Below are 13490 nucleotides of genomic sequence, written 5' to 3'. Positions count from 1 at the left end.
AACTACAGATGTGAGCACAAGGATGTACCAGAGTGAAAACCTATAAAATTATTCCCAAATAGGAACCTAGATGTGTAACTCTAAAGAATAAGCCTACACCTTCTACTTCATCCATGGTTGTTATTGACGACTCACCTGATCCTATTCCTGAGGCTACTCACTGCTGTTTTAGAGTTTGCTATGGACAGTGAGTTGACCTTGCACAGATATTGTTGACTTTGTTAGGGTAGTGAGTAGACTTGCTGGGTGGGCACATCAATATTTCTTGGATTTTCTGCTTTTGTGTGTCTTGTTACCTAACTCTGCATATGCTGAAGTGTGATTACTGTACATAGTATAGGTAGTAGATTGGCCAGGGCACCAACCACCCGTTGAGATACTACCACTAGAGAGTTGTGGGGTCCATTGACTGGTCAGACAGTACTACATTGGATCTTTATCTCTGGTTACGGTTCATTTTCCCTTTGCCTACACATACACCGATTAGTCTGGCATATTCCTTACAGATTCTCCTCTCTCCTCATACACCTGACAACACTGAGATTACCAAACAATTCTTCTTCTCTCAAGGGGTTAACTACTGCACTGTAATTGTTCAGTGGCGTGGCTACTTTCCTCTTGATAAGGGTAGAAGAGACTCTTTAGCTATGGTAAGCAGCTCTTCTAGGGGAAGGACACTCCAAAATCAACTAGTGTTCTTTAGTCTTGGATAGTGCCATAGCCTCTGTACCATGGTCTTCCACTGTCTTGGGTCAGAGTTCTCTTGCTTGGGGGTACACTCGGGCACGCTGTACTGTCTGGTTTCTCTCTTTCTTGTTTTGTTAAAGTTTTTATAGTTTATATAGGAAATATTTATTTTAATATTTTAATGTTGTTGCTGTTCTTGAAATATTTTATTTTTCATTTTTCCCTTTCCTCACTGAGCTATTTTCCCTGTTGGGGCCCCTGGGCTTATAGCATCCTGCTTTTCCAACTAGGGTTGTAGCTTAGCAAGTAATAATAATAATGATAATAATAATGTATTATGATATTTTTTACCCTGTTTATCATAGTTATCTATGTAGAGTGGTGGTTTATGCTGTAGTGTGGTATGTGGATTACATTCTGCTTCCTTAGTAATCTCTTTGAGTGCCATGCTTGGTACATGTTCGTTATCATTCTAGTCTCTTTATATATGTTGCAGAACTCTTGACTTTCACTCCACTATTCCAGCACTATACCTGATTAGTGGCACTACCCTAAGCTTATGGCTTTCAACAAGTTTCCAGAGTTTTAAGTTTTTACTCAAGCAATGCCTCTTTTCTCTGCATTTATTCTTTTCCAATATTTTGCTCCAGCTCTTGGAATGTTATGGATTCTCATACTATTATCTTGTTTTTTCTATGCCTGTGAATGTTATTTCCATGTGGCAGTTGTACCCCTTTAGTCCTGATACCTTGCCCATATCTGTATTTACTAGAGCTTACTTTTCCACTCCAAACTCCTTTTTACCTCCACCAACAAAGTTGGGAGGAGGTTAGGTTTTTGCCCCTGTTTGTCTGTTTGTTTGTTTGTGAACAACTTTCTGGCCAAAATTTTACTCAAAGGTAGTGAAACTTTCAGGGATTAATTGTTATGTTGAGATGTGGAAGTGATTCAATTTTGAAAATTCTAGGTCAAGGTCGAGCAAGTTGATCAAAATAATCCTAACCTTAACCCCAAGTTTACTCATGGTTGTCACACAGCCTTGAAATACACATACAGTCTAAATTGATTCTGGGAAAGGTAAGCTGGTATTGAGAAATAAGCTGCAGTGGCAGAGGTCTGCATTCTCAAAGTGATTTTTAGTTTTATATTATTATTATTACTTAATATTTTGCTGTTCAATGTTTATTTCCAAAAGATGAATTCTATTGAGCCATAGCTAATCTTCAGTGATCCCAAAATCTAATTCACAATAACTTTGTAACAAATTGAGAACTTCTTGAACTAAGGGTCATCCTTGAGAGTATCACATTTGAACTCCCTTCTCCTCTTTCTTCCTGAGGAATATGGAGGAACTGATCCTAGTACTTGACCATGCAATCATGTTTGCAGACTTAACAATTCATATATCAAATATTGCTTGAGCGAGGTGCTTGATTTTGATGTTTTCACTTTCTGTACTTAATCAAAAGTGAAAGGAAATAAATATACAAATAAACATAACTCAAAAACTGCTATGATAACCTTCAGGACACAAGATTGGACCTCAAGTTATAAAATGCTTATAAAACTTTGGGATAACTGTATTATCTAAATCATAATATTGCCCACGACACAAGACAGAGAGAGAATGAGATCATGAGCACCAAGAATAACTCCTTTTGAACAATCTACATAGGAATTACTAAAATCCAGGGGAAGACATCCCTTATAGTATTTAATACTGTAACCTAAAAGTACCGTTTATAAATCTCAGAATCAGGAGTGAGGTAAACACAGTGTCCAATTATCAAGTACAAGTTGACAAGAAGACTGAAAAGCAAAGTATTTACAGCATATCCACACTGTGGCAATTGCCATGAGCCACTAGATTTTCTCAATATTATATTAAAGGCCTAAGACTATTGAAAGGAAAGAAAAAAGGAAATCTTTAATTTTCGGATAAATGTCGTTATAAGCCAAGCTTCGAGAAAGAAGCAGTATTGAGGGATATGACTTTCAGAAAAGTTCTGGACGATCTGAAACAAGCGAACGAGAAGTAATTTGAACATCATGGGTGAAAGGAAATAAATTTTATTCAAACTCCATTTTTTTTATTAATCTCTATTTTAATTATTTGAAGTGTTAACTAATTGCCAAATTTAATGATAAATAAATTTCCAGTGAAGTATTGAAAATCAATGCAAACTTTAGTAGATTTTGTCCTTAAAAATAATTGAACATATATTTTTTTTCTGACATGAAGTAGTAATGTGAAGAAGAAACTAGGTACGGCAGTAATACCTTGCTGGTAGGTGCATTTATTGCTATCCTATAACATATTAGTCTTGAAATAATTCATTGTGGTATTCTTTCAAAATTTAATCTCGTATATAAGCTCTGCACAATATGTTCTCAGTGATTTCCCCCTTGTTTAGTTGGTTATTGTACTTAATAATTTTCTTGTTTACTCATCATCAGGAACCTCAAAGGGAGTTTTAAACTTTCCTATAAGACCAAAATCAAGCTATTCTTATCAGTTTCATTTTTTTTATTTATTATAACTTGAGAAAATGGTTTGGTATTTGCAGTTTCTTTCATGAAGTTTATTCAGTTTCATCTATTCCATTTATTCATGACTTTTGATCAATTGCTGTGCCTATGTACCAGATACTAATGAGTATATAATCATATTTTTTGTATTACCTTGTTATTTAATTTCACCAGACTGTGAAAATTGTTAGTCTTTATATTTTCCCAAATGTGTGTGGTCAGAATTTTGGACAGGTAATGTTACAGATTTTTGTTGAAATTCATACTGTTTTTTTTTTTTTTTTTTTTTCAGCAAAAACTGAGGTAGAGTCAGAGAACCAAAACTTGAAGGATTGTATGTCAGAGTGAGTATTTATTTTATATTTGGTTAATTTATATACATTAAATAGCATAATAAACACTCTTTTCAAATGCACATGAAGTTTTTGTCTTGGGATATTTTTTCACTAGTGCAGCATTCATATCAGAATTTCGGTAATAATGAAATACCTGGAGAAAATCATTTTTATTTTTTTATTTCTTGTGAAAATCTCAGACTTTCCCTACTGATGGCCCTTGACATTCTTGGGGGTTAGGTGGAATAGATAGATATCAGTGGGTGTTGAAAAAAAACAAATATAGTATGTGGTGTTCCCCTTTAAAATTCATTATTAAAAATTAAATTGAAAATTCACTTATATGAGAAATATGTCTCCTCAACCTACTATTCCCTGGTATATAATTGTGAATGTTGTCCTGTATATGCCCTTATACTATAATATTTAGGAAAAGAATAACCCCTGAAAAAGAATAAATAAGACCAAAGTTGTGGAAGGCTCATGCTATAGTTTTGAATGGATATTGAATTCAAGTGTGATAAATACCAGTAGGTAAGACTTACCTTCTTAGGCATAGAGCTATTTATCTAAATTAGGATTAACCCCTTTACTACAATGATATTTGCTTGACGTTAAAATATGCCCTGTGTTACACACAATGATGTCCCAGATACGTTATGTAAACCATATGGAAGTTAAAATTGCTTGTACTGTATAACGTACAAATGACTACAGCCCTTGGTCGTATATCACACAGTTCACACTCAGGAAATTTAATAAAGTTTCCTCTCCCTAATCTTAGTCCCTCCTTTCTTCAGCCAAACAATGAAGTCTTGGGGATTATAGCCTTTATTCCTGATTGTGTAAGAGTTATTAAATTTAGTCTGTTTTTATGTTACCATGTAGAATCACACCACACTACCCAATGGCAATATTCCCTACCTGAGGTATTACTCAAACCTCCCCCCTGACACCCACAGCTTAGAGACATTCTCACATCTCACCCCACCACAGACCGAAATACTTGCGATTCTAGTCTTTCATTATTATGTAAGGTCTAACAGCATAGAGACTATTCAGGATATTCTTGAAGAAAAGGGGTTTTCTAGGTCTTATTTTAGGATCTAATAGACAATCGGCCAATAACATATATGGAAAACAATAGAATGTTCAATGTTTCAGTATTAACTAATTTGGAAAATATTAACAAGTTTTTACTTTTTTATTTTATAAACACTTTTTTCAGCTATTAACAGTTATAGATCTAAGATTGTATTTATCCATGTCAGGTATTAATGCAGATTTTTTTTCAGGTTTGTTATCGAGAAAGCTGCAGTAGGTAGAATAATTTACTGGAATCTAGATGGTTTTACAATATTTAAAGAGCTCTCATTTTTAACCTTAGGAAGAACTTTCTTTAAAAGAGCTTATGGTTCAAACTCTCTAAAGGGCAAAAAATTATTTAAGACTAAAGCTATACATTAATAATTCTCCAGTCCTTTGGAGGAAGAGGTCGGTAATACTTCGCAAAGTACTGTATGTTCTTATGTCCTGTAAAGGATGGCAAGTTTTAGTGAGAGGATCTCTTAAATAATCTGATTAAAGTCAAATGAGAATTACCTGAAATAAGTTGATTGTTCATGTTTCTGAGATGAATTTGTTGGTTTTAGATTCCTTTATATTTTTATAAAGTTAAAGCTCTTGAGTAGCTTTTAGTTTTATAATTTTCAATCTGAAAGCACAAGTTGTTGCTCTTTCTTAGTTTATGGTGAATTACTAATAAACTAGTTTAAAAAAATGGTAAGTCTCTAGCAAATTCAAGTACGAAGTGCTTTAGATTTCCTGAATTTTTATTATACTACCCACCTCCATCTCAATGTTGGGAATATGAGTGCCAGAAGAGGTTCATAGAAATAAACAGAACATTAACGATAACATTACTTATTTCTATACCTGGCTGACATTCATATGTATACCGCTGCCTCCCCACTCACTAGTGATGTTAGAGGCTCGTGAGCTGATCTCAACTTAAAGACTGAAAGACAGGGATAGGATCTATCCCACAGGGTAGTATTGCCATACACTGCCATGTGATCCTAATACGGTACTATACTAGAGGGACAGGGCAATTACAAGTTAAGAAAATGGGAAATTTTAGTTAGAGGGTAGATGTTGACAATTAACCAACTTTGAGAGAGAAGTAATATGAATGTCAGGTAAATGTAGAAATAAGTGCTGTTTTTATTGAAGACTTGAGATGAATTAGAGGAGTTTTTATAAACCTCACCCAAACAGAAAGATCTAGAAACATTTGTTTATGAATCTGGAGGTGGCTATCATATATTTTTCTCATCCAAAACCAATGGATCATTTTCAAACATGTCCCTTTAATGCTCAAATAATTAAGAAATAAAATTTTGTTTAGAATTGATTTGCTATATAAATACTAGGCTATAAATGACAAAGTTATTTCAGAAACTTTTTTAATGTAGATTCAAGTTTGCTAAAAGTTTGAAGTTCAAATTAGTTTTTCTGATTAGATGTATTTATACAGGTCTGTCTGATAAACTTCATTTTTTGATCAATTTCGGTACAAAAGCATCATTTGGTAGAAGGGAACCAAGTTGTGCTAACGGATGCCATGGCTCTGTTAAGGAGAGATAACTAAGAAATAAGGAAATCAAGATGGGGATATGTTAAAGTTTTATCTTTACTGGGCCAGAGATAACAAAACTTGTGAAGGGTTTCTTATGATATGTAGATTCAAGTTTGTTCAGACCATGACCCCCAAAGTTTAGGAATAAGCCACATAGGGGTCCAAAGTTTTACATAGGGTACATAAGAAAAACTTTATTATTTTTGGAAAGATAATCTGGACTGTACTTTGATTGTTGTTATTTCAACTTGGTTCTACCCATGTCCAAAGTAGCTTAGTGTGTTCATCATAAGAGTCCAAACTTTTCCCTAGAAATATATAGGAAAAATCTGTATCATATTTGCAATTGCAGTAGTGTGGCACAGGAATACTGCATGAACTAATGATTTCTTGTTTTAAAAAATGCGATATAACTTGTGTACTTCTGCCTTGATGAAAAATATATAGATTTGCTGATCATACATTTAGCTCATGTTTTTAATGTACTTTCATCGTTCCTGTGTACCTTTTCCTGCATTGGCTACTTTTATGAGTGTTTATTATAAAGGTATATTTAGCCATAAAACTTTTAAGTAATTCTCTATTATTATCAACAGGTTTAAGGTGATCTGCAAGTATTTTCAATTCAGTGGTAAAGGAGGTGAAGTTACACCATATGATTTCTTCAGTCTCTGGTCTCCATTTTGTCATGACTTTGCAAATATTTATGTGATAGAACAACGTAAAATAGTAAAACAGAGGTAAATGCACATTCATTCCTTAGTTGAATTGACTATATTTAGTGTTAACTTTACCTTGAGATTCTTAACAGATTACTTAGACTCCTCTCATAATTATTTTTCTGTTTAGGACTATTTTGATAGCTTTGTTACTTATTTTGTTTATACTGTATTTGATATATACTACAAAGTTATGAATTACTATGGAGGGAGCATTGATGCTTCACAAACATGTAGAGTACTTTAGAAAATTAGGTCACCAGTCATTTGGGCATTTGTGTGCCATTTATTGTAAAGTACAGTAATTTGATTTATTCCTACACAAGTACAAACCCTTGTTCATTACCTAGGAGTAATGATTTCAGCAAAGCTGGAACACTGCTGTTAAAACTTTAACGAAATGTCAACAATTGACTAGTTAACAGTCAGCAGCTTGGAAGCAACCACTTTGATTTAAACCTTCAGTGGATACAGACATTTCTCTGAGCTGGCTGTAAACTGGGAAATTTTCATGTTTTCCAGCTGTTATACACTACTCATGGAATTTTTTTCCGGTATTATAAGCATCTCATGGATATTGTCCTTGAGTTGGAGACTTGATTAAAGCAATCATGTCCCCATTTAACTCTTTAGGTTAGCCTAAGGTAAACACTCACCTTTGCCACCTTGCATTTAAGACTTCCCTAAAGTTGTGGGAACAGACTCCTGAAGGAAGTGTTTCCATCAGTGTTTGCAATACACATGCCAGCAACAGGCGTCCTAGCGAGTGCTGTTGATTTAACATTTTCAACCTGGGCTGCAATCAAGTCGCTGATGTGCTTAAGCAAGCTATCTCTGTGTGCACACATGTTGAAAGTATGCTTTTCACTTGAAGCAAGCTCTCTCTCAGCACACACAGCATGTGGTCAGGTGAACGCATAGCTCACCATGAACGCGGGCTATAATCAATGCACGAAGACTTTAGCGTGTGCTCTAGTGTGTGGTCAAGGTGAACACAAGGTTCTAACCTGAGTGCTTGCTCACACCTGAATGCTATTTGATTGGGTAATCGAATATGCTAGACCCCTGGAGCGTACTCGGCCTGTTAGTGGTCTAGATTAGGGGATTTATTCCACTGTAATGACATGACATCACTCTGAAACCCAAAAAAGTAAGGTTGTGTTCTCTCTAACGGCAGACTTTAATGCCTGTGAGAGCTGAACGTATGCAGTTATTCATACGCTATCCGGCACCTCTCACTATTCAAATCAAAGAGCTTCCATCAGGGAGCATCTTCAGTAAACAATAAGTCATGGAAATAAACAAAGTCCTTCTTAGATCCTGAGTCTCTCTTCATGGCTTATATATCTCTATCTCTCTCTCTCTCTCAGTTCTAGATGGAAACACCCTCTACAGTTTTTAGGGCGATAAAGAAAAGAGATAGGATGTTTTCGATAGACCTCCTATGCACATTTCCACATTCTTACTCGTCTAGCTTCTATGTTCGAGGAAATAACCCCCATTTCTTTAATGTATCAAGAGGAAAATTTCAGGTTGATGGGTAATAGTAAAAATATAATTTTGGAAGTCATTTGCTTATGTTTTTGAGTGAATAACTAAATTATAACTTTTTTTTCTGTTTTGTAACAGTTGAGGTTTAACTTCACTAATAATGTAGTTCAGAAAAGAGGTGTTGATGCTGAAATGACAAGGAAAAAGATGGTAGCTCGGTGGAGTTTAGTATGCAAGTAACTGTAGCTTTGTCTCCAGTATTTGTATTGGTTCTCAGTGATGTGTCAACTATTACCAAATAATTTTAAGCACCAAAGGTGGTTTGATGAATTCACTGGAGCCTGACCCATGGGTCTCCCTTATACACACAGGTACATGCTTTGCATGCTGAAACACAGGCCATAGAACAGGGGAGATAATATTTATTTGGTATTTTTGTCTTAATTAGATTCCCTGTTCTAGCCTTTTACAGGAAAGTCCTTGGAGACATGGCACATTAACCACAAATTATAGTTTTAGAAGTAATTTGCCTGTTTCAAAGAGAATAATTTGGGATTTGAATTCATTGATATCATTGTTAGACTACCTACAGGTACTTTTCAGCTGTTACCCGAATGAGGAAGACTAGATTATTTTGCAATGGATATCAGATAAATTGTTGAATATCCAAAGAAATTTGATTATTCCCTTACATCCTTTTAACTCAATCAGGTTCCTACCAGTTGTTTAGTTTTATAACTCAATCTGGAAGTGCAAGTTTGATACCTTTTTCTTTCCTTTTTAGTTTTCGGTGAATTACCATTTAACTAGTTTTAAAGAATTTAAACTACATAAGTAGACTGGGGCTTTAATTTTCCTGAGTAATTTCTTCACTATCTCAATGTGGGAATCAGCAATATGAACACCAGGGGAAGTTTATAGAATTAAACAGAATTTTGATATTGATGTTACTTCTTTCTATACTTACCTGGTGTTCAAATACATGCCCCACTGACTAGCAATGTTAAGAGGCTGTTGAACTAGTTTTGACTTTGAGACTGAAAGACAAAGGGATATGATCATTTCATTCAATAGTATTGGCCTACACTGCCATATGATTCCAATATACACTAGAGGGCAGGGCAATTACAAGGAAAGAAAAAAGGATATTTTTAGTTGTAAGATTTAACCAGCTTTGAGATAAGTAATATGATGCTTGGTGGGTAGAGAAATAAGAAATTTTATCATTAAATTTTTTTTAAAGAAATTTTTTTTTCAATTTTCTCAAAGACAGTAGTGTTGAAAAAGTTTTATAAGTGTACCAGTCATCTTGAAGATACATTCATCTGATTTGGTTACTTTTGTTTTGTATTCAGTCATAAATATGTTCAGCTAATTTTAACCATATTTGAATTAGAATGATTTCTTTTAATTGTCATTTGAAGTTACAAAGTAAAAAACTAATAATGGAATGCACTATTGGCATCATTGTAAAGGTATTCTAAAAATCTCATTCAACCTTACTTTTTATAGATTTTTAGTTTTTAATTCTCTCTTCAAACATTTGCAGAATGAAAGCAGCAGAAGAAAAAGTGAAAAAAGTACAGGAAGACAGGAATGTGGCCAAGAAAACCAAAGAGGCTGGAGGCTTGAAAAGTAAACTTAAGGACAAGCTAAAAGCTAAGGAATGAATTGAATAATATTATTATTCACGATTATGAACACGAATACAAGGTTGTGCTGTGATAAGAAATAAGTAGATTAGTGGAGCTATAGTGTTTCTGGTATGATATCAAAGGGGTATAGTAAATTGACTTTGTATTATTTGGTGTGCCCAGAATTACTCAGATTTTTGGATAATTTAAATTTGTTTATTTTAATTGATGTCTTGTAAGATATTCGATAACTGTGGGTAATGGTTTTTTTTTTTTTTTTTTTTTTGCATATCCCTAGAATGTTCCTTAAAACAACAAATATGTTGGCTTTGAAAACTTTTGTAAAGGCTCAAATAGTTTGTGTAAACCTCCAGACAATATTTATTCTTATAAAAAAAAAAAACATTAAATAGCCAGGCAAATTTGTTGATGAAAAATCTGTGATTAGTAAAGATGTTGTGATAATTTTGTAGTAATAATTGTATAAATGGAAAAAATTATCATTGTGGCTAATAATTGCATAATAAGAAATATGTTAATGGTTGGAGTTTCAGTCTATGTTAACTAAGGTTGTTTAGTGAAATTAATATAAAATAATGCGATGAAATACATTTCTGTGAAACTGGTGCAAGTTTTACTCAACAATATGATATATTATCATATAAATCATGTCTAGAAACTGCAAAAAATATGTCGTAAGCAGTTTAGACTCGACAATATAGCCTTAAAATCTCAAAAATGCCAAATGGTGAAACAGTGGTGCCATTACACTAGACAATGAAGGCAAAAATATGTATTTTTGCATAAATCAAGCCCTTTACTGTATATGTAATTTTGAGCAGGTTTGTATTAATTATTAAAATGAAGCAGTTTAGTTTTGCTATACAAGCTAAAAGTGTGCACAATAGCGTATGATAGTTTTTATTTTGACATACATAACATTGGCCAAAGTCTTTATAAAAGTATTAAGCAGAACATCATTTTTTTTGTAAAGTACAGCTATTTAGTTTTGCACACCCCACTAAAAGTGTGTATAATATAATTTTTTTTGTTTTTTACATTGTCCTTGGCCAAATTGTCTACTAAATCATACTGTATTGCAGAACATCACTTTTTAATGTTTAGATATTAATTTCAGATTTTACTACCATGCAGACATAGTTAGACTGGGATGATTTTTGTACCTTGCAGTAAATACAGACTGCATACATTTTTAAGGAATTCAAACATCAGTAAACGTCCATCAGAATTTTTTATGCTGTAAATGTAACGGACTAGAAAATAGAATAAATCTTTAATGGAGATGAGGGTGCCCAAAACTTTTTATTCTGTTTACATACAGTACAGTATAATGATAATTTTTTCATATTGATTTATTTTGCTGTCTGATGTATTTGTACTTCCTTTAAAGATAGACATATAAGTTTAACTTGGAAAAAGTGTTATAATACAGGTGTATTGGTTTTAATCATGATATGAAAATTGGAAAGATGAAGGCTTCGGCTTTACAAATTGTAGTAGCTGGACATACTGTTTTATCTCAATTCAGAATATGCATGTGTGACGATGCCAAATTTCTAGTCTCCCCAGATTATTATAGTACAGTATAATAATTATATTGTTTGTATAATTTTGTAATATGCAGGTTATTATAGTCTCATGAAATATAACCATGGAAACAAATATATATGATAGGGATAAAATATGACCTTGTGTTTTATCATTTATGTTCAAGGGTTTTTACAGCTTCTAGATGTATCTAAATTGTTTGTGTTCATATGTTTTATAAAACCCTTTACTTTTACTTAGTGCTCTGATAGTGGAAACAAATTGAGTGTTGAAATACTGTTGGAAATAACCAATGGTGTCTAGATGATTGACAGAAACATCGCCCATTTTGGAAACACTTTTATCTTACCAAAAGTTCTACTCTTAAGTGTCATGATTACACAAGACCTTAGAGTTTTCATTTTTTCATATATTGGTAATGATTTTGTTAAATTTTTGTGTATGTAGGTGTAACCAGTACTGTTTAGCTAGCTTATTTATTTAATTTTCATATCATCCTTAATTATGTATCCTTAGCTTTTGAAGCGTGCAGACATTTTACTATCTTAAATAATTTATGAAGTGCTATTTTTCAGTCTTAAAATGATCTTGATAAAAGTACGGACAGTTAACTTTTATAAGTATAATGTATGCTTTATTTTTGGTTTTATCTTATTAATAACTGCTATTCTCTTGTATTTTAGACAGATACGAAGATGATAATATTTTGGAATAGTTCACTTGACCTTGGGGACAGTAAAACCTCAATAAGTCTGGAGGTCAGGATTATTTCTAGGAGGAAACCCTCCTAGAATCCAGACTACTCTTGAACTTTTACAACTCAGGGAGTGGAATTACAGAAATCAAGTCACCAAGATTTCTATGGCTTGACGGAGAAATTAATCTTGTTATTATTATTGACATTCTCAGTAAGCAGTGTTCATTATCTAAACACTTTGAGTTAGTTGAGTTTAGGTGGATTCCATTTTTATTTAGGTTGACACAAAGCTTTCACATAAAGAAATACTACAAGGACAGTAATGATACATTTGTTTAGGTTGTTTTCCGTCGCTGAGAATTTTGTGTTGTAATTTTTGAGATACACCTTGATATCACAGATTCTACTTTTTATTGGCCCTGGCATGGACAATAATGGTCTGTAACAATTAGCAGATGTTATCAGATAATGAATCAGAAAACAAAGAATTAAAATAGACCAGACCCATTGTTGTATTGTGGCATTCTTCATAAATAAGGTCACCAAATTAGTAGTCCCTATAGGATTTTTTGTCAAAGTGAATAACAGAACAACTTCTGTCTGAAGCTGATGATGTCCTGGGTGTTTGAGGGTCAGTCAATCATTTTCAACACCGATGCAGATGATTGCCCTGTAGTAGGATATTACCAGAACTGGAAGTATCATTTTGGCAAACTTGAGGTTTTTGAAAAGACAAACACTGAACTAGGAACTAGAACTTTAACATCTCTCTACATGGCTTCGTCATTTTCACACTGCTATGGAATAATGATGAGAAAGCTAACACCAATCATATAACACTTGATGGAACAAACATGTTACATGTATTTTGGGATCACTGTGAAGTGCAAGCTTCATTTGTACTGTTTCCGTTTGCTTGGGTAAAATCACTATTGGAAGTCTGACCTATTTCTCTTACCTGTTAATCAACAATATTTAATTGATCTAAGGATAAAAAACTTCATTGTAAGTTATGTACTGTATCTATCAAGGAAATTCCCATTTGTTTGAAACTTGCATTGGCACCACTAAAGATTTTAATTGCAACTTAAAAGCATGCTACCTTCACAAATGGATATTACCTTGCCTTATCTGCATGGAGAGCTGCCAATCAATTTTTCCAGACTCAATAGGTGAACAATGGATTTTTCT

At 33.4% G+C, this 13490-nt stretch overlaps 1 protein-coding gene across 3 annotated transcripts in view; it reads left to right on the top strand.

Moving 5' to 3' along the window:
- Positions 1-12700, top strand: part of LOC137616297 (uncharacterized) — a 308280-nt gene extending 295580 nt beyond the window's left edge. For all 3 annotated transcript variants that reach the window (XM_068345942.1, XM_068345941.1, XM_068345940.1), the window contains 3 exons: positions 3509-3560; positions 6786-6929; positions 9949-12700. In XM_068345942.1, the coding sequence (XP_068202043.1) occupies positions 3509-3560; positions 6786-6929; positions 9949-10069 (317 nt within the window). In that variant the 3' untranslated portion in view covers positions 10070-12700. The remainder of the gene's footprint in view (positions 1-3508; positions 3561-6785; positions 6930-9948) is intronic.
- The last annotated feature ends 790 nt before the right edge of the window (positions 12701-13490 follow it).

Source organism: Palaemon carinicauda, chromosome 22 (genome assembly GCF_036898095.1).
Source record: "Palaemon carinicauda isolate YSFRI2023 chromosome 22, ASM3689809v2, whole genome shotgun sequence".
Classification (NCBI taxonomy): Eukaryota; Metazoa; Arthropoda; class Malacostraca; order Decapoda; family Palaemonidae; genus Palaemon; species Palaemon carinicauda.
The sequence above is the reverse complement of the archived record's forward strand: the minus strand, read 5'-3'. Positions and strand labels throughout refer to the sequence as shown.